The sequence below is a fragment of the Aethalodelphis obliquidens genome, unplaced genomic scaffold (assembly GCF_003676395.1).
Source record: "Aethalodelphis obliquidens isolate GAN/ISIS:26980383/991018 unplaced genomic scaffold, ASM367639v1 scaffold13, whole genome shotgun sequence".
Classification (NCBI taxonomy): domain Eukaryota; kingdom Metazoa; phylum Chordata; class Mammalia; order Artiodactyla; family Delphinidae; genus Aethalodelphis; species Aethalodelphis obliquidens.
Genome location: NW_020837957.1, coordinates 14,233,795 through 14,256,453, shown reverse-complemented (window position 1 = coordinate 14,256,453; position 22,659 = coordinate 14,233,795). Strand labels below are relative to the sequence as shown.

The 22,659-nt window shown below is 38.4% G+C and overlaps 1 protein-coding gene across 1 annotated transcript in view; it reads right to left on the bottom strand.

Moving 5' to 3' along the window:
• The window catches only part of AK5 (adenylate kinase 5), a 235,546-nt gene that overhangs the window by 197,982 nt on the left and 14,905 nt on the right, over positions 1-22,659 (bottom strand). Inside the window, exons 4-5 of the mRNA XM_027114110.1 lie at positions 21,734-21,903; positions 21,524-21,637 (exon numbers count right to left, since the gene is read on the bottom strand). Of these exons, the coding sequence (XP_026969911.1) occupies positions 21,524-21,637; positions 21,734-21,903 (284 nt within the window). The remainder of the gene's footprint in view (positions 1-21,523; positions 21,638-21,733; positions 21,904-22,659) is intronic.

Below are 22,659 nucleotides of genomic sequence, written 5' to 3'. Positions count from 1 at the left end.
AGGGTTCATTCTTTGAAAACACTAATAAAATCGATAATCCCTGGTGAAACTAATCAAGGAAAAGAAAAGGCAAAATATTGAGAATAAAAAGGAAGGTACCCCTAAATATCGTACAGCGATTAAGATGATAAAATAGGATATTAAGAAACACTTCATGAAAACAAATTGGAAAATATATATGAAATGGACAGATTTCTAGAAAAACACAACTCTCCCCCCCGCAAAAAAAGAATAACCAGAAAACCAGAATGGCTCTTTATTTATGGAAGATATTAAATCCACAGTTCAAAACTCTTGCACAAAGAAAACTCTGAATCCAGATGGCTTCACTAGTGAATTGTATCAGACACCAATCTAACAGAAACCCTTCTACTAAATATAAAGAAGTAAATACTTCCCAATTCATTTTATTAGGTCTGCATAATCTTTGAATCCAAAGTCTGACAAGGACATTGAAAGAAAGAAAAGTTATAGGTCAAGCTCACTCATGAACGCAAGCAAATATTCTAAGTAAAATATTAGCAAATGAATCCATCAATGTATAAAAAGGATTATATACACCATGACCAATTCAGGTTTATTCCATGAATGAAAAATGTGTTTACCTTTCAAAAATCAAGCACTGTTATTTACCAAACCAACAGAATAAAAAAGAAAAAAAAAAATCATGTGATCATCTTAAATATGAAAAAAGCACTTGGTAAAACTTAACATCCCTTCACGATAAATACTCTTATCAAACTAGGAATTCAAGAGAATGTCCTTAATCTGATAAATAATAAATACATAGAAGTTACAGCAGGCATCATACTTAACTGGGAAATGCTGAAACCTTCCCTCTGAGATGAAATAAAGGTGCCCATTATCATTATTTCTAGTCAACACTGTAATGGAGATTTTAGACAGTAAATTAAGACATGAAAAAAAAAAACCCACAAGATTGAAAGGAAAGAAATATAATAGTCATTTGAGATAATATGATTGTATGTGTAAAAAATCCAAAAGAATTTAAAAGCCATAAGAATAAATATGCATATTCAGTATGGTCTCTGCCTAGAAGGACAGTATACAAAAATCAATTTTATTTCTATATACTAAGAACAAACAATTTAAAATGAAATAAAAATGCTAGTTAAATAATTAAAAAATCATTTAATTGCCTAGGGGAAAATCTAGTGAAAAATGGTACAAGAATACTATACAGACCTTGGCAGAAATTAAAGATTTAAATAAAATGAGGTATATGCCATATTCATGAATGGAACACAATATCATAATGTCATTCTTCCCAAATTGATCTATAGATTTAATGTAATCTTTAAATTCAAGCAGGGTTTTTCTTTGTGTATGTGTGTATGGGAATTGAAAAATTGACTCTGAAATTTATTTGGAAATTCAGACGGCCAAGAATAGCCAAGGCAATCTTCAAGACAATCTTGAAAAAAAGAATAAAGTGATAGAACTTACTGCCAGATAGTGTGACTTATTACAAATCTACAGTAATTAAGACACTGTGGTATTGGTTTTAAGGAAGACCAGTAAACCACTGGAACAGAGAGAGAACTCAGAATCAGATCCACTGCCCAAATATATGATTTACAACAAAAGTGAGGAAAGCACAGTCTTTTCAATACATGGTACTGGGTCAATTGGATGTTCATATGGAAAACAATGACTCTTGACTCCCTACGTTATAGGATATGCAAAGATTCATTCCAAATGGATTTTCAGATCTAAATGTGAAAAGTAAAATGATAAAGATTTGAGAAGGTGACATATAAGAAAATAGCTTCTAGACCTTAGGGAAGACAAGGATTTCTTAAATAGGGCCTAAAACACCCTAACCATAACAGAAAAGTTTGATAAATTGGATGGCTTTAAAATTAAAAAACACTAATATATTTATTAAAATAGACTAGTAAGAGAATGAAAATGTCAGTTGCATAGTGGAAGAAGATATTTGCAACACATATAATCAACAAAAGGCTTGTTTTGAAAACATGAAAAGTAATCTTACAGATCAATAAGAGAAGGAGAAAACAATAGAAAAATGGGCAAGAAACTTGATCAGGTATTTTTATAAAAGAGGATATCCAAATGACTAATGAATTGAAAAGGTGCCAACATCATTAATAATCCAGGGAATGCAAATTGAAATACGTACCCACCAGAATGGCTAAAATTAAGAAAGAAGACCAACAATATCAAATGTTAGCAAGAACATATAACGGTTGGAGCAAGTTTGTGATAATTCATCAAACAGCACACTCAAAACCTGTGTACCTACTATGTGCTAGATTCTATTCTATACACCAAAGACTAACAATGACCACAAATCAGGTATGTCCTTTCCCTGGCTGAGCTTATGGCCAGTTGGAGGAGACAAATTTTAATCAAAGAATCGCACAGATAAATATAAATCTATAACTGTGGTAAGTAGCTCTTACTATGAGAATATTATAATAGGGAGATCCAAACTTATCATGGAGATCATGGAAGGCTCCTATGAGGAACTGACAATTGAGCGGAAATCTGAAGATAAGAAAGGATTAACTAGAGAAAGAAGGGGAGGAAAGAGTGGTCTTTCCAAAAGACCAGAAATTCATAGAGAAGAGCCAGCATGTGGGCCTAAGAGGAATGCAACACCCAAATTTTGCATGAAGTTTGCAGCTCACAAGATGAGAATCTTTTAGACATCATCCTCCTAGAGAGGAGACCATCTAAACAGGTAGGCAATTTTTTTTTTCCAGGATAGGGGAAGCAATTAATGTCTTGATTGGGAATCTCTCCAAATTAAGTTTGACATGTACAAGTAGAAAATTCTAGACACAGGAACAGATGAACTGAGACCCTGGCAAATACGAAGTTCTGTCATCTGTTTTCTTGGTCTGCTCTCTTTTCCCAATTAACATGCATGGGCTCTGCAGCACACAACTTGGTTATAAACTCCACGACTTAAGCTATTACATTAAGACCCCTGGGTTTACAGAAAAGGACAAGAAGTACGATAATGTGAATCTCTAAGGAAAGCAAGTTCAAGACTCTTCTTCCATTCTTCCTCATCCTCTTCTCTTCACTTTTGAGGAGAAAGGTGCAGCCAAAGTTGGTCAGAGCAAGACTTTTCACTGAGCTACAGTCTTAGGTAGGGGCATGGTTTCTCTCGCTTAAGATCCTCTCTTTTACTTCCAAGAGGTTGAGAAGTAATCCCCATTTCTCTTTCTCTTTGTTGCTCATCTTTTTTTGTTTTTTTTGAACTTGCTTCTTTCTAGTGCAGCTAGTGAGATCGGCTGGACTTAATTTTCAGAAGGCTTGCATTGGGCACCTCTAAGCACGGGCACAATTTATGGCTTCCTGGCTCTACTTCCTGTCTTCTCCTCCAATGGCATTCTCTGGATGAACATTTCTGTGACGACACTGTGACAATCTGAGACTTAGTGGGCGGGATTAGGGTTGGAGGAGGTCTCCTGGCCTGATTTGGTCCTAGGCTCTAAGCTGCTGATAGCCTAGAGGAAAGGAATTCTCCTTGTGGTTCAGATGGTACTCTTGGGCTCCACTGGGTTTAAAGACAAAGTTTCACAGTAAAAGAATATACATTTCTTGGGCTTCCCTGGTGGCGCAGTGGTTGAGAGTCTGCCTGCCGATGCAGGGGACACGGATTCGTCCCCCGGTCCGGGAAGATCCCACATGCCGCGGAACGGCTAGGCCCGTGAGCCATGGCCGCTGAGCCTGCGCGTCCGGAGCCTGTGCTCCGCAACGGGAGAGGCCACAACAGTGAGAGGCCCGCGTACCACACACACACACAAAAATAATAATAATAATATACATTGCTTTTGCTGTTAGTTTCTGTCCCTGCACGTATTTGATTTAGGGATCATGGTGGAGGACTAGTAGACTAAGGATAGGTTTGCTTGTTCCCCAAATATCATTTTAATCTCTCATATTTCCAATGATTAGTACAGAGTATTAGGCTTTGATTAGGAAGAGGAATAAGACATTTTCTCTGACCTTAAAGAGCTATAGTTTAGTAGTTGAGATGAAACAATACTTATAATACAATATGACTAGCACAATGTTTAAAAAAATATGGGAATAAAGACAAGGGCCTCTTCCATATGGCTATTCTTGTAATACCGGATGTCAGTTAAAATATTCTCCCTAAGCGTTCTTTTTTACAAGAAAACTGCCATTCCAGATTTCCATTACTGTTACAATTGTGTGAAATTACAGGAATTAAATGAAGTTTATTTCACTGAGGCAAACTCTGATAACAATGTGCAGAAGACCCTACAGCTGTTACTGAGAGAGTAGTTGTTACACCAGCTGCCCTTGCATGGGCATCCTTGGAAACTTGTTAGAAATGCAAATTCATGAGCTCCACTCCATTCTACTGAATCAAAAGCTCTGGAGATGGGACCCAGGAAACTATGTTTTAACCTTTGCTTTATATTATAAGAAACACTGTATATAGACATGAGTGCTTGAAACAGTAACTTAATGAAGTTGTAGGCTCTTTAAAAGTAAAATAAAAACAATAAAAATCCTAAGTGGATCAATACGATTAAGTACAAAAATGAAAGAAGCTAATCGTTTTGTTTCACTTAGGGAGAAAGCTAGTATGTGAAACTTTATTTTTTATTGTTTGGGCGTTTCTCATTGCAAAACTCTATTCTATCCATTTCCATGGCCAATGGTGATCTCTTACAGTCCAATGCATATTGCTTCCACTACTTTAGTTAAATAGTTATCTACGTTACTCTGTCTTTTCATAATTTGTCACACGTCAAATTAATGATATCTGCTGAACAGAGTATATCATTAATGTTTTCAAAAAAAATATCATTAGTTTATGAAAAGTACATTTCTGTGGTTTGATTTTTATGGTGCAAATCTTCATTTCAGTAAAAGCAATTGGAGGACATTAAGCTGCCAAGATGGAGGAATCTAATGAAGAGGAAAAGAATAAGGTTTTATTTAATATATACCAGGATGACAATATGGAAATGAATGTAAATTTATAATGCTATTTTTTCCCCAGCACTAATTTGATTATGCAGGCATCTACTTCATTCATTTATTTATTCATTCACTTAATATTTACTAGGATCATATCGGGAGCCAGAAATTGAAGTTCCGGAAAGGTAAACCAAGACTAGATGGGCTGGCATTGCTTTCCATGCTAAGCAGTTGGGGTTTTATCTTATAAACATGGAAGTAACACGTTTTATTTTGTGCCTTAGAGTGAATGCCAATGGTAGTGCAGGGGGCAGATTGGATAGGGAGAGACTGAAGGCAAGCAGATCAACTAATGGAAGAGCTAATGAACCTGAACTGTCTACAATGATGTGCCCCTTATGAATAGAGGGCAAATAAAGTACAATGTAAAACACGATCATTATTCTTAATACTGTCTTTATAGATGTGCTTGATTTTAATGATAATTTAGGAAATAGGAGAAATCAGTAGTGCCAGCATTAGGCAAACGACCCTGAAATAAAACAAAAAGACCTTCTGACATTGGAGGGGAGAGTGGAATGAAGACAAATGGGTAGAGTCTAAAAATACAACAGCTGTTCTTACACCTGTGGGATGAGCCATTCCTGCCTGGTTCATAGTGGTCGGTTTCTGCACTCTTCATTACTACTGCATGTGACACAGGACTGATTAGACCACAGAAAACAGTATCTATTAAGAAAGCAGTCAAACAATTGTATGATGATGTTGGCTGATGTTGCCAGACCCAGCCAAGAAAATCACAATAGATACAGACCTTGAAGTGGAAGATCTCAGCATGTGGCTATTGCTCACCCTTAGCCAACTTCTAAACCAGCGCCTCTCTATAACTTGCCTCTTTACAAATATTTAATATATAAATCCATAATACTGACAATAGGAATAACTATCCAAGAGATCCTGTCATTGGTATGTGGGCATAAACCCCATTTATATTGTCCACTACAATCTAAATTCATGGAAGCAAAGAAGAGAGGGAAGGATTCTTAATGATCATGTGGTCCAAATCCCTGTCTGGTTTACTGCATAGCAATCAGTTTTCCAAAAAAAAAAAAACAACTGTTAGAGCTAAATACAGGGTATATTTTTGGTTGCAGCAAATAAGATAAAATATATTCATTTTATAAAGCAAGAACAGTGCAGTTTCTCCCTGACTTACTGATTTTAGACAACTGGATTTTATGCTTTGAGACATACTGCATCCATTCAAAGGAAGTATTAGAAAAGTGACTCAGAAATTAAAGCAAAAAGTGCATTTTTGCATCTTTTAAAAGCATTTCTTGGAGGAAAATGAAATTCAAGAGTATATTAAGTGCTAACTGATATGGGAATGTAAAGTAGATAAGAAATTATGTGATAGTTCCATTAATACTCCATGCGCAGACTTACTGAGTGGAATACAGGCTGAAAATTCACCACTAAAAGCCATTATTGAAGATTTCTATTTGAAGTTTAGATGGAAATACTTTTTTGCCCTTCAGCTTTGGTATCAGTCCAAAGAAAAATCTGGTATCTTTTTCTTAAGTGTAAGTTATCTTCATACATGTGGCTTGAAAGAAGCTAATACTTCAAAAGAAGATGCATGCTGATAGAGGGAACTTACCTCAACATAATAAAGGCTGTATATGACAAACTCACAGCCAGAATCGTACTCAATGCTGAAAAACTGAAACCATTTCCACTAAGATCAGAAGCAAGACAAGGTTGCCCACTCTCACCACTATTATTCAACATACTTTTGGAAGCTTTAGCCACAGCAATCAGAGAAGAAAAAGAAATAAAAGGAATCCAAATCGGAAAAGAAGTAAAGCTGTCACTGTTTGCAGATGACATGATACTATACATAGAGAATCCTAAAGACACTACCAGAAAACTACTAGTGCTAATCAATGAATTTGGTAAAGTAGCAGGATACAAAATTAATGCACAGAAATCTCTTGCATTCCTATACACTAATGATGAAAAATCTGAAAGAGAAATTAAGGAAACACTCCCATTTACCACTGCAACAAAAAGAATAAAATACCTAGGAATAAACCTACCTAAGGAGACAAAAGACCTGTATGCTGAAAACTATAAAACACTGATGAAAGAAATTAAAGATGATACAAATAGATGGAGAGATATACCATGTTCTTGGATTGGAAGAATCAACATTGTGAAAATGACTCTACTACCCAAAGCAATCTACAGATTCAATGCAATCCTTATCAAACTACCAAGGGCATTTTTCACAGAACTAGAACAAAAAATTTCACAATTTGTATGGAAACACAAAAGACCCCGAATAGCCAAAGCAATCTTGAGAAAGAAAAACGGAGCTGGAGGAATCAGGCTCCCTGACTTCAGACTATACTACAAAGCTACAGTAATCAAGACAATATGGTACTGGCACAAAAACAGAAATATAGATCAATGGAACAATATCAAAAGCCCAGAGATAAACCCATGCATATATGGTCACCTTATTTTTAATAAAGGAGGCAAGAATATACAATGGAGAAAAGACAGCCTCTTCAATAAGTGGTGCTGGGAAAACTCAACAGCTACATGTAAAAGAATGAAATTAGAACACTCCCTAACACCATACACAAAAATAAACTCAAAATGGATTAAAGGCCAAAATGTAAGGCTAGACACTACAAAACTCTTAGAGGAAAACATAGGCAGAAGAGTCTATGACATAAATCACAGCAAGATCCCTTTTGACCCACCTCCTAGAGAAATGGAAATAAAAAAAATAATAAACAAATGAGACCTAATGAAACTGCAAAGCTTTTGCACAGCAAAGGAAACCATAAACAAGATGAAAGACAACCCTCAGAATGGGAGAAAATATTTGCAAATGAAGCAACTGACAAAGGACTAATCTCCAAAATTTATAAGCAGCTCATGCAGCTCAATATTCAAAAAAACCCAACCCAATGCAAAAATGGACAGAAGACCTAAATACACATTTCTCCAAAGAAGATACACAGACAGCCAACAAACACATGAAAGAATGCTCAGCATCACTAATCATTAGAGAAATGCAAATCAAAACTACAATGAGGTATCACCTCACACCAGTCAGAATGGCCATCATCAAAAAATCTACAAACAATAAATGCTGGAGAGGGTGTGGAGAAAAGCGAACCCTCTTGCACTGTTGGTGGGAATGTAAATTGATACAGTCACTATGGAGAACAGTATGGAGGCTCCTTAGAAAACTAAAAATAGAACTACCATATGACCCAGCAATCCCACTACTGGGCATATACCCTGAGAAAACCATAATTCAAAAAGAGTCATGTACCACAATGTTCATTGCAGCTCTATTTACAATAGCCAGGACATAGAAGCAACCTAAGTGTCCATCAACAGATGAATGGATAAAGAAGATGTGGCATATATATATACAATGGAACACTACTCAGCCATAAAAAGAAACGAAACTGAGTTATTTGTAATGAGGTGGATGGACCTAGAGTCTGTCATACAGAGTGAAGTATGTCAGAAAGAGAAAATACTATATGCTAACACATATATATGGAATCTAAAAAAAAAAGAAAAAATATATGGTTATGAAGAACCTAGGGTCAGGTCAGGAATAATGATGCAGATGTAGAGAATGGACTTGAGGACACGGGGCGGGGGAAGGGTAAGCTGGGACGAGGTGAGAGAGTAACATTGACATATATACACTACCAAATGTAAAATAGATGGCTAGTGGGAAGCAGCCACATAGCACAGGGAGATCAACTCGGTACTTTGTGACCACCTAGAGGGGTGGGAGGGAGACACAAGAAGGAGGAGATATATGTATATGTATAACTGATTCATTTTGTTATAAAGCAGAAACTAACACACCATTGTAAAGCAATTATACTCCAATAAAGAGATTTTAAAAAAAAAGAGCATGCTGAATACAGTTCTCTTTCACACTTATCTATGTTGATTGCTTAGCATTTACTTAAACACAAAGGCTGTCTCCAAGGAAATTTAGAAAAGACTATTAAGTTATTAGTAGCTGGAGGAGGGGGGATGGTATTTCCCTCTCTTCCTTAGACATTACATTCTCTCTCTGCTTAGCTTATCTTAGAGTAAATCTTCTGATTCATATAGACAATGATGGAAAATACTTTACACTCATATCCTCAGACAATCTTTGAGGCATTAAGTAAGACCCAAATTCTAGTCAGAATTTGAGAACCTATTTTTAGAACATCTTGTTTTTAAGATTTTCTCGGACATCATAAGTATGAGAACCACTAAGGAAGATTCCTTCATTCTTCCACTCATTCAATCTGTGTTTATTAACTATTTTAATATGTTCCCACAGTGGTTAACTAGATCCCTCTTTTTTCATTCATTTCTTTTTGTTTTTTACGCTGATAAGCGGAGTTCAAGCACTACTTGGAAATGCATTTATAGGTGTTCAGTTCAACATATATTGAGCATCTACTATGAGCCAACTACCATACTGGATGAAGGAGATGCAGAAGGGGCAACACATGGTGCTTGCCCACAAGGATCTCCCAATCCCAATGTGGAAGCAGACATAAGGTATTATTTCAATATAATGGAAATTCCACTATGTTGGAATACAGTTCCAAAATGAAATCCAGGGGCAGGGCACAGCAGAGACACAGAAAAGGGCCTGGAGTTGTGAAGCTTGTGGCCCATGTGAATACCAAATGACTAAAAGGGATATCTTCTTTCGCCAGAAACTTTCCAGGGCTCCACTTTTCCTGCGGTAAGTGTGTAGAGAGAGGAAGAAATGAAGAAATTATATCCAAGTCTATGTTTGGCAAGCAAAACTGGATCTATGAGAAATCCTGCTGATATAATAAATTCCTCTTCTATCACTTATTCATTCACTTAGTGAGATCTTGTTGAATACTACCAAGCACCAGAAGTATAATAGTTGCATTTTGTATTAATAATGTATCTCATAATCTTGCCTCCAGCTCTAAATTGCTCTGATGTAACAGAATGTGATGAACTCAAGGTTTATTTTAGAAGTTGATGGCCTGGTAGCCATGGTTACATCCAGAGTACTGAGCTAAGCTGAGAGACTACCCAATGAAGTGACCAGCACTATATGTGAAATCAGGAGTCTTTCTGACAACCAGGAGTAGTCTCTGTGGGTATCCCCATCCTATCCCCTGCTCCTTAAATGCAACCCCACTTCTAGGAGGTGGGTAAAGGATATGTTTTTTTCCTTTAAAGATCTAATAAATGGGCTTCGTAGATTCAGTGTTTTAGAACATCTGGGATGGGAATTCAAAGTGTTATAATCTCAAGTCTATACACCTCAGATATGGCCCATCTGGAAGCTTTCTATCTGGAATGGGCAGAGTTTCATCATTGCTAATGATCATAGCACTCCGGATTCAGCTTCAACATCTTTCTCAACATAGCAGGCCAGGGAGCCATTACCAGTTGAATATAGTACACCAGATGAAATATTTTTGTCACTGCTGGTTTATACACATTAGTGAGGTGGCTCTATAAGCCATACATAAAAATTAGTTTCAATTCATTCTATAGTCACAATGAGTAACACACACACACACAAGCAATACAATTAACTAGATTTTCAATGCTAAGTAGTGGTGGAGAGAAGACGGTTTTTTAAAAAATTAAAACCAAGGAAGTTTTTCCCAGAATGGTTGATTTCCACTTTCAATATTCTACTCAGCGGTTTCAGCAGGCTGATCTTTAGCTTACTTTCCCATTAGTAAATGAGTAATTTTCCAAGGCTCTAGAAGACAACAGCTATTGTAAAAATGGGTCTTTTTACGAACGGGTTCGTGCCCCGATCCGGGAGGATCCCACATGCCATGGAGCGGCTAGGCCCGTGAGCCATGGCCACTGAGCCTGCGCATCCGGAGCCTGTGCTCCGCAACGGGAGAGGCCACAACAGTGAGAGGCCCGCGTATTGCAAAAAAAAAAAAAAAAGAGTTCCTCCTGGGACTTCCCTGGTGGTCCAGTGGCTAGGACTCCATGCTCCCAATGCAGGGGGCCTGGGTTTGATCCCTGGTCAGGGAACTAGATCCCATGTGCCGCAACTAAGAGTTTGCATGGTGAAACTAAAGATCCCGCATGCCGCAACTAAAGATTCCGCGCGCTGCAACTAAGGCCCGGTGTGGCCACATAAATAAATAAATAAATATTAAATATATAAATAAGTTCCTCCCTTCTATTCCCAATTTGCTGAGTTTTTTACATAAACCAATGCTGAATGTTGTCAAATGCTTTTTCTGCCATTTTGGCCAAAAAAACATACTCTATAAGATTTCAGGCTTTTAAAATGTATTAAGACTTGCGCTATGGCCAAGTATATAGGTTATCTTCATGAAGGTCCCTTGTGCATTTGAAAACAATGTCTACTGTGCAGTTGTTGGATATTGTATTCCAGTTATGTTTATTGTTCCTCAGATCTTCCAGGTCTTTACTGATGTTTTGTCTCGTTTTTATGTGAAATAACGAGAAAGGATTGTTAAAATTATCAAGTATGAGTGTGGATTTGTCTCTCACCTTATTTCTGTCAACTGTTTGATTCACATATTCTGAAACATTTTTATTAGGTATATACACATTATAATTTTCCTATCTTTCTGATGAATTGACCTTTCTATCACTATGAAGTGTTCTCTTTATTTCTGTTAACAGTTTTTGTCTTAGAGTCTACTTTACCTAATACCAATAAAGTCATTCCAGCTTTCTTTTTTGAAAAATTTTATTTATTTTTATTTTTGGCTGAGTTGGGTCTTCGTTGCTGTGCGTGGGCTTTCTCTAGTTGCGGTGAGCGGGGGCTACTGTTCATTGCGGTGTATGGGCTTCTCATTGTCGTGGCTTCTCTTGTTGAGGAGCACAGGCTCTAGGCATGTGAGCTTCAGTAGTTGTGGCACGTGGGCTCAGTAGTTGTGGCTCGCGGGCTCTAGAGCTCAGGCTCAGTAGTTGTGGCGCACGGGCTTAGGCGCTCCGCAGCATGTGGGATCTTCCCAGGCTAGGGCTCGAACCCGTGTCCCTTGCATTGGCAGGCAGATTCTTAACCACTGCACCACCAGGGAAGCCCCAGCTTTCTTATATTTAGTATTTTCAGGGTATATCTTTTTCTGTCCTTTATTTTCAACCTGTCTGTGCCTTTATTTTACTTTTTTTATTTTTTTTGCGGTACGCGGGCCTCTCACTGTGTAGCCTCGCCCGTTGTGGAGCACAGGCTCCAGACGTGCAGGCTCAGCGGCCATGGCTCACGGGCCCAGCCGCTCCGCGGCATGTGAGATCTTCCCAGACCGAGGCACAAACCCGCGTCCCCTGCATCAGCAGGCAGACTCTCAACCACTGCGCCACCAGGGAAGCCCCTGTGCCTTTATTTTTAGAAAGCAACTATTATAAAACTAAAGTATGTTTGTTTCTACCCAAATAATGAAAATCCCAGTTGAATCTTTCTGTAAAGGTAGGAGTCCTTTTGTAATGTAAACAATGACCCTGTTTATTCTTCATAGAAATTCAGCATCTCTGACCTTATTTTCTCATAACACAGGGCACACTTGTGCACATATTTACTCTACACAGAATGTGATGTGCTTAGAGTCAGTGAGGCTAAATTGGTAGGATCTGAGAAGAGTACTGTGGGCTTCCAAAATATATGACAGCCAGTTTAATTTGAATTTATATTTTTGGTAATTACTGAGGAGACTCAAATTATAACTGCATCTGCATTTTCTCAAGGAACTGGCCTTTTCTATTAAAGACATTAAGGGAACTGGGCCTGGAAAATAAGGAAATACAAGAGTTTCTGTTTGAATGAATCACTGTGCAAAAAATACAAAATGTTAACATTGGGAAAGCCTTTTATCACTCATCCTTATCAAGCATTCTGGGCAAATAAAACCAATGGGTGTTGGCATAAAAAATTAAGATATAGTTACAGAACGACGACTATATGCAGTAGCTCATTACAGGGCTGTGATGATGACAAAAAGTAGATGCAAGACTCTCTGCCTTAATGAATTTGTAATTGTGCAGTATCTTTTTCCTTTGCCTCTCTTGCTCCACTCTCCACCGTTCTCTCGCCAACTCTGGGCCCTGGCTGGCTGACTTTCTGGAATGAATCAACGGGTTCTGTCGCTCTGTGGTTTTCAGTTGGTTTGGGGCTGTGGTCAACATCAGGAGGAGATCAGAGGAAGGGAGGAGATGAAAGTCTGTTCCCTTGGTTCTGTTCCTCTGGGTTTATCGTAAGCTGGCTACCTCTCTCTATTGAAGGTCAAGGCTTCGGTAAGGAAGCCTTCTTCATATATCTGTCTTTTCTCTGAGTTCAAGGAACTTCTTCCCCTTACTGCACTGTGAGCCTGGGGATGGTAACCGATCCCACTTTTACCAGCCTTGTGATACTGAACTATCCTTTGTAGTTTCCTTGTGTCTTATACATACCCTTTCAATAATTTTTAATAAAACTTTTCTGTTTAGCCTGTTTGCATGTTCTATATCTTTCCTGTTGGGACCTGACTGACACAGAAATCTACAGAACGAATAGTTATCAATTTAAGGTACTATATGATAAGTGCTATACAAATATTACAGACAGTAAAATATTTTGCTCAACGAGCTGACAGTAGAGAGAAATCCCCAAGACTTGGGATCCTAAGGGAAGGTGTCCGGGGGAGGGTGAGATTTGACAAACAGCAAAAAATGACTACCAAGGAGGGACAAATAATGCGACAGCAAGGGCAAAAAGTGTTCAAGAGATGGTAAGACAAGCCAAGTCCATCTCAGATCAGATTGCACGGGGCAGTAATTTCACAGAGACCCAAGAACCCTATGACACTAATACCGAGAACACAGCTTATGTGAAATTCCTCCCATTCTAAGGAATTTCTCTCCCACTCAAGAAAGCAAGTGTGAAGACTAGTGAAGATGACATTATTGGGATAACTGTGGGCTTATGCTCTAATTTCAGAACTTCAGTATTATTAGCAACAGCAGGCTTGCTTCATAACTATGGCAACATGCTATGGCTGAGAACCTTTGCTATGTGCTGTTAAACACTCAATCAGTTTGCACTTTAGTGTGCTTAAGAATCAGCTCTGCTAAAGATTTTTAACTTGTTAACTTGCAGATTCTTGGGTTCCACTCACGAAAAATTCTAATCCAGTAATTCTGTGAAGGGACTTGAACAATGCACATTTTTTGGCAAGGCACGTACCTGATTCTGAAGCAAACCATACAGGGAGAAACATGTTCGTGGATAGTAATTGGCATTAAAGCCTTTCGACCAGAAGAATGAATTAATGACAGTGGTCTTTTAGAAAGATTAATCTGGTCACAGGACACAAGACAGACTGGATGTGGAGAGAATAAGGACCAGAAAGGTGGAAAAGTGAAGACAATAGATGGAAGTGAGCACGTAGCACGAAAAGACTAGGAAGAAAGGAAATGAAGGGAAGGGACAGATGTGAGCAAAGTGAAGAATGAGTAGGTATTTATTTACTGAGTGTCATGGTGTGGTGGTTTAAAACATGCTGACAAGTTTTTGGTTTTTTTTTTGACAATCTCCTAATTTAAAAAAACTGGATTCTAAGTTCCTGCTCCTTGAATATGGGAGAATTAGTGACTAATTTCTAACAAACAGAAAGTGATCGATGTGATGCGTGACCTTTGAAGCTAGGGTAGAAAAAGTGATAGGGCTTCCTCTGGCTCTCTTGGGTGACATGCCTTTGGAGCCCTGAGCTACTGTGAAGTCCAGTCACCCTGAGACCTCCATGTGATGGGATAGGAAAAGATGCTTGAGGAACTCCAGCTGTTCCAGACCCCAGCTATTTGAGTCTTCCTCCCAAATCAAGCATCAGACACGTTAGTAAAGAAGCCTAACTCCAACTACCATTTAAATATGATGTCCTGAGAGATCGTGATATATATATATATGTATAGCTGATTCACTTTGTTATACAGCAGAAACTAACACACCATTGTAAAGCAATTATATTCCAATAAAGATGTTAAAAAAAAAAAAAAGCTTCAAGTCATTAATTCCAGGGGGAAAACATCCACATTTTCTTTACTATTTTGCATGAGCATGCTAATGCTTAGAAAAAAATCTGTTAATTAAAATTAAATCACTCCCCTTTAGAAGCAAATCAAATTTGTCTCCCTTAGGAATAGGAAATCAAATTATGAATCTGTCAAGTCAATTCACTACAAAAGCAGGATGACAGCCCTCTGAGCATTTTTCATTTTATCTCCAAGTATTTTTTAAAACTATATTTATCTAGTTGAGAATTTCTCATATATCCAATCTCACTCACTCAAACTCAGAACTTAACTCTATTCTCAGACGTAGCCATGTTTCTTAAGTCCTCATCAATGGACTGTGAGAAGTGATGTGTGCTGCCTTGGGGTCTGGGACTTAAGCAGTTGAGCACGTACCTTCTCCACTCTTCTCCCTCTTCCAACCACCTGGAAGTAACCATGGCAGCGACCTAGCTTTCACCACGCAGATGTCAACCATGTCCCAGGGAAGTGGTTACCAAAGTGTGCTCTCGAGACCCCTGGGGATTGCTGAGACCCTTTCAGGGAGGAAACAGATCAAAACTATTTTCATACTAACACTGAGAAACTGTGTGCCTTTTCACTCTCATTCTCTCACAGATGTACAGGAGTTTTCCAGGGGCTACATGAAGTGTGATATCATAGCAGCTGGACTGCAAAAGCAGACATAAGAACCCAGCTCTCTCATATTAAGCTAGAACTTAAAGGGATTTGTAAACATGTAAAGCAATGTTTCTCATGTCTTTTTTTTTTTTTTTTTTTTTGTGGTACGCGGGCCTCTCACTGTTGTGGCCTCTCCCGCTGCGGAGCACAGGCTCCGGATGCGCAGGCTCAGCGGCCATGGCTCACGGGCCTAGCCGCTCCGCGGCATGTGGGATCCTCCCAGACCGGGGCACGAACCCACGTCCCCTGCATCGGCAGGCGGACTCTCAACCACTGCGCCACCAGGGAAGCCCTCTCATATCATTTTTTTTTTTTTAGTTTTGGAAAACATGATTGCTTTTCATAAAAATGTGTTATCTTTGTTAACCTGTATGGATTTATTGTAATTTTTAATGACAATATTTAAAGATTTCAGTTTTAATTTCTCATATGCTAAATATCAACAGATATAGTCCATGTACATGAAAGCTTTTTGAATTCTTTAATAATTTTTAAAAGTGTTAAAGAGTCTTATGACCTAAAAAAACTGAGAACCATTGCCCTAGGGGCTGGAAGAACGATAACTTGGAAAGAACCTGCATCTGTGAATGAATGTGAGGACTGAAGCTATGAATGAATGAGGGCCCTCATTCACGGAGAGGCTGTCACATACAAGAGAAATAAGTTACTGTGTTACTCCACTGTACCGCTGGCTTTTTATTATAGCATCTTGGCTTCACTCTAAAAAATACAGACAATAGTCATATGAGTAGGACACTACTACATCAAAAACTAAATTATATGGTATTGGTTTTCTTGGGCAATAAAGGTACAGATATTTTAGATTGGAAGTTGGTGACCCTTGTTATACCATTGCAAAATGATTGGTATAACTATTGTGATAACTTGGAAGGCAGACCATGTTCTTATGGAGTCCACAGTTAGAGATGAAATGGCTAGAAAGAGCTAGAATGTTAGTATGTGTTGATGTTCTCTGTTGTGTTTGGCAACATATAACAAGAAAAAGATAAGCCCAAGAAAGAACTGACCAATTTGCAAGCAGATAAAGAAAAACGAAAGTATCTGGTAATTTAAGACCTTATAAGATTGAAAAAGCCAACTGCTTCTATACCTCTAGACAGCAGAATATATGGCTAGTGCTGTTCAAAGGACTCCCAATAACTACCCAACTCCTTCCAAAAGTAGGGACCCAGCCCCAAGGCAAAACCCAGACTAAGAATGTTGCCTTCCTACCCAAGCCTGTTGTTTTATATGGCCTCAAAGTAACTGCCATCAAGATGAGAAAACAAACAAAGCAGCTTAATGTCTATTGATATGTCCAGAAAAGGACTTTGAATGTAGTTACAGGTAAATGGAACTACCTGCAAGCAAAAAGAGCAGAAGCCTACCAAATTTTTGAGAAAATGCAAAGCAACTATAAGCCTAGCCAGAAAAAGCTTGTGTATTTTTCACACTTAAAATACCTCCCCTAAGGAAGGCATAGTCTCCAACACATCACTTTGATGTGACCTGTGACCATGCAGAATAATAGACAATAAGAACTTCTCAGAGGGCCACGGGACTCAGAAGAGAACAGGCAAAGAGTTACTCCTTGAGAGAGAAAATGGAGTTGCCAATGTGCTAAGCCAGGAAATCACTCCACTTTCAGGGCAGAGACCCTTGGCAATCCCTGCCTCACAGCATTTATTTGCTGTGGTTCAGGGACTACCATTTATATTGCCCAAATTCCCTTTTCTGAATAGGAGCCTCTATTTCCCTTCTTCTGGTATTACTCCTCCATTGCTTATTGTTGGCAGGGAGGTTAGATAACTTAATGTTTATAGGTGTCTGTGATGAGGAATCAAATCTGGACCGAATGGAGAGAACTGAATATCAATAAAGATTCTCGACTTGTGAACTACATGATGGGGTTCTGGTCTGTGTTCTTTAGGGAGAGAGTGAGTACATTCTGTGTGGGAAGAAGGGAGCATGGAGACATTTGGATGGTCAGAGGGGCAAACTTGCGTAGAAGCTGCTAGTCAGTTCTCCCATCCTTCCACAGTAATAGAACTGGACTAAGTTTCCCAGCCTGCCTTGCAATTACAACACATCTAAATTCTCAACAACGTCATGTGAGCAGAAGTGATGGATGCCACTTCCAGATCTGGGACTTCAGACCTTCATGTTCTCTTCCCCTTATGTGCTAGTTGGAACCCATATGTGATGGCAACCCTGCTTCGATCAGACAGATGATGACATGGCCTAGGAGGTGGCAGAACAACAACTTGGAAAAAACCTAAATGATCTCAAGGAGAAGAGCTGCCCAGTCAATCTGGACTGTTCATGTTGACATTTTTCCCTATGAGAAAAAAAAAAAATACACTTCTTTGTGCACTTAAGTGTTAGGTCTTTTTGTTACAATGGTCTTACCACCACTAGTGTATATGGCTGATGTCAGAAATCCATAGGTCTTTTTGTTACAATGGTCTTACCATCACTAGTGTATATGGCTGATGTCAGAAATCCATCTCTTCTTATGCTCTGGACCTGTGAGGAAGTCTTGGGGAAAAATTTCTGCCTGTGTGTTTATACATGTCCACATGTTCAGTAAAAAAAAAAAAAAAGCTGGTTAAAGAAAAACTTGGAGGAGTGTGGTATAATAAAATATATATATTTAGTGTTTGTCCCTGATTCCTGACACAGAGCTTCTAAAACACTTGGAATTTCCTGAGTGATAGGAATGTCTTTTGTTGTTTGTAATTAGCACCTTCTGACTACACTTGAGTCTAAGCTAATGAGGTGACTCAGGGCAGGGCCACTGGATAGCCTCAGGATGGAGTTGGTTTGCTGGAAAGACCAAGCATGAGACAAGAAGGTGAGAACTTTCAGCCCCATTCCCCCGCCTCCACGGAGGGGAAGGGGATTTGAAGACTGGGTTATAAAAACTCTTCAGCAATGAAGTTTGGGGAGCTTTTGTGTTTGTGAACACACTGACGTGCTGGGAGGGAGGTGCACCCAGAGACGGCATGCAAGGTCCCTGCCATCGTCAACCCCATACTTTGCCCTACACATCTCTTCTATTTGGCTGTTCCTGAGTTGTATTCTTTTTTTTTTTTTTTCTGAGTTGTCTTCTTTATAATAAACTGGTAAATGTAAATAAAGCATTTTCCTGATTTCTGTGAGTTGGTCTAGTGAATTATCAAATCTGTGGGGGATGCCATGGAAAGCCCCAAATTTACAGCTGTTTGGAGAGAATACAGGTGCCCTTAGGACTTTTGAATGATGTCTGAAGGGGGGGCAGTCCTGTAAGACTGAGCCTTAACCTGCAGCGTCTGTGCTAACTCCAGATATTTAGTGTCAGAGTTGAATTCAATTCTTGGACATCTAGTTGGTGTCAGAGGATTGGAGAATTGGTGTGGAAACTCCCCACACATTTGGTGTCAGAAATGGTACCCAAAAAAATGACATCACAGGAGCTTAAGCCTATATAGGGTGTGGAGTAATAGGTACTGACCCTAACACTTTGCTTTACATAAACCCTGCAGCTTTGCCTCTGCACTCTCCGAACTCCTGCAGCTCATCAAAGGCAGCACCAACTTCAGACACCACTGGACTGCCTGAGGGGGCAAGAACCTCTAGGCTGCTACAGTGGCAACCTAAGAAAACGTTACATTGGACTTTCCTAGCCTCAGAAGTGTGGCTCAGAACAGTAAATGCAAGTGACTGTACATTCTACAGAGAGATACCAGACCATCTCATGGAATCTGCTAGCAGGTGTCCCCAAACTGATACCGTGACCCTTCACCCATTGTGGTGAAGGCCCATCACTCATGACCAGGCTATAGAAGAGAAGGTGGAGACTGATCAGGTGTGCAGAGAGAGCTGCTGGAGAGTCATGCATTTTCTGCCCCTTCCTCACGACTTGCCCCATTGCAACATAAGGAAGAATTTCAGGATTCTGAGACAACACTTCAGGTTTCTGAGCCTGAACCAGGCCCAAGCTGAGGATAGCAGACATGTTAAACTGAATGAGAAACTGAAGTTTTGATTTATATTGGGCTGGGCTTTTTTTTATTAAATTTTTTTCCGGCTTTACTGAGATGTAATTGTGGACTGGGCTTTTTAATACCTAAAAATGAAACTATCTGTGACCAGGAAAACTCTAGGATCTGCCTGAGTTATTATCCAGGGGAGAAGCAAGAGACGTAGCATGTTTGAAAAGCGAGAGACAGAAAGAATCACTCAGCTTTTCTGCTTCTACTCGCCAAGTGCATTTCATTTGAAATGAAGTGTGGACCAGGTCTGGGTGTGAATTCCTGCCTGATTGGCTCTCATGCTTCCACTGTAGCCACGAATCACATGGAATGGCTGACATAGTACCCATTTTCAACAGCAATATCATTTGGCAACAATAGCAAAAACAAAAAATTGATTTTTCTAGTTTTTCTCTCTTCAAGGCCAGAGCAATTAGAACCAAGCCCGTAAGCTGAGTAAGATAGACGTTCTGGACTTGCTGTGGGAGGGAGAGATCTGAGGAGGGGAGAAAGATATTGCAGCACAATAAGCATCCCCAAAACAGTTAATGTGAATATTCAAAGACAGCTTTCATGAAGCCATCTTTGGCCTTGAACTGCCTAACTCCACACTTCTTTTATATGAGACATAAACTGACAACTTATTTGACTTAGTTCTCCTTGATATAATATCGGTCATATATTAAAGGCTTCTCTATATAAGAAAAAGAAAAACAAGTTTGTAGAAAAATAGGCAAAGGAAAGCAGGCATTCACACAGGGAAGAAACACAAATGGTGAATAAGTATCTGAAAATACACTTAACCTCAGTAATAACTCAAGAAATATAAATATAAAAAGTGAAATACTGTTTCTTACTTAACAGGTTGGCAAAAATTTTAAATATGAATTATATCTGGTTGGAAAGGGTCTGGAGAAATATACTGTTATTCAACATCGATGGGACTATAACTTGGAAAATTCTTTTTGGAGGACAGTTTGGAAATAGCTATGAAAATTAAAACTGCATTTGTATGTGAGCATGCACACATGTCCATGCCTGGGTGTGTAAAAGTGTAGTATATAGAAAAAGGCCTGGAAGGATATATAATAAGCTTAACACTATTTCTATGTCTCAGGAGAGGATGGGCAGTGGAATGGAAGAAGGCCATTAATGGACGTTCACTTTTTACACCAGGACTTAAAATTTGTTATTTTTGTAATTAACATTTTTCAATGAAAAATTAGACACACTAGCTTTACAAAGATTAAACAGATATACAAAATATTTCAATTGATTTATTTCTCTTTCAAATAGATTATTGGGTATTGAGCAGGCATAGTCTACTCAAATTTGAGTAAACTTTGGCACACTGAGCCCTGCCTTGTTATAGACAGGTGGTTTAGTGTTTCATACACCGGTGAAGAGGGCTTCCTTAGCTGTGAGTGCAGGGTGATATATTACATCCCCAGGCAGTACTGAATAAGGCTTGTTTTAAGTGATTAAAGATTAAAAATACAATCTTAGGGAAAGTATTCTGAAGTAAAGGTTAGAGAGATGTGCATTTTTGTTAAAAAATAATGAATTCTATTATTCGTTTTTATCTTTTCTTTTTGGCAGAGACTGTGTTCAGTTTTTAAGCATGTGTGCCAACAAAATGACCTTCTGCCAACCCAAATGAATGTACTTGTTCATTTTCAGATTAGAATTCATTCCAAATAAGAGCAAGTCTTCCAAGAAATATATATATATATTTTTAATCTCAAATATTTAAGCAAAAAAAAAAAAAAAAGGTCATTTAAAAGATAAGGAGACATTCTTACTTGGTCCTCAAAAGATAGAGCCTGGGCAACATCTCTGGGAAATCCATCGATAACAATGCCCAATTCCTCAGGCATTTGCATCAATTTTTGTTTTATCTCTGTAATTGTTGTTTCCTTTTTTAAGAAAAAAGATGAAAAACCACAGTTAAACTTACACTCACAAATGGTATAAAAATCTTTGCAGAATAGAAGCAAATTATACAACAGTACCTGAGGGGCCAATTCTCCAGTGGTAATTATTTTGGCAATAAGACTCCATTTCCTATTGCTGCTGGCACTGTGGATCTTCTTCCTTAATAATTCTCCCACAGAAATGTATTGAAATCCATAACGTTCAGCGATTTTCAAACTCTGAGTACCCTTTCCACTTCCGGGACCACCTATCATTTAAAACAGGCAAGATTGGGACCTTCTGATACAATAAGAAACACCCTTTCATACAACTATTATCTTCATCTTGAGATGCAGAGTCTAGATCAGTACCAGGGCAGAAACCATTCTACTTGTGGCATCTCAGTGCTACCTCTGAATGCAGAGAAGGTGTAGATTTAGCCGAGGAAAGGGTAGAATTGTCGTGATTGATGTATTAGATGAAAGAGACATTTTTTCCCTTACCGATTTTAGTAAACTACTAGTTTTAAAAATTGAATAATGCAGTTGAAAGAAAGCGCTCCTGTTTTTCTGTGTAAACTCTAATACTTTTATCCTCTGTAATCAAAGAAAAATCTATGAGATACAAAAAACAATGACTGCAATGGCAGAAATGTGTTACATCCGAACAAAGAGTTAACGTGCAGTTTCGTGAAACGTAAAAATTAGTTTTAACCAAAGGCACACCAATATTGACATGGCTTATTTAAATCTTTCTTTGAATTGTCTGTTCATCCATCTCCTTGCCTTATATCCTTTAAAATTCAAAAGAAGTTTTATGCAATAAATACGCAGAGTGAATGGAAGAGATCTTTAAGGTAGAACAATTTCGTAGAACTCATGATAGTTTTGATTTTGTGATACATTAGCATGAAATAATCAATATTTTGCAACATAAATCAATACCAATAATCAGTAACTGCCATTTATTTTTTAAAAGCATAAGCACTAAAAAATTATAAAATGTATGTCTCAGATTTTATTTC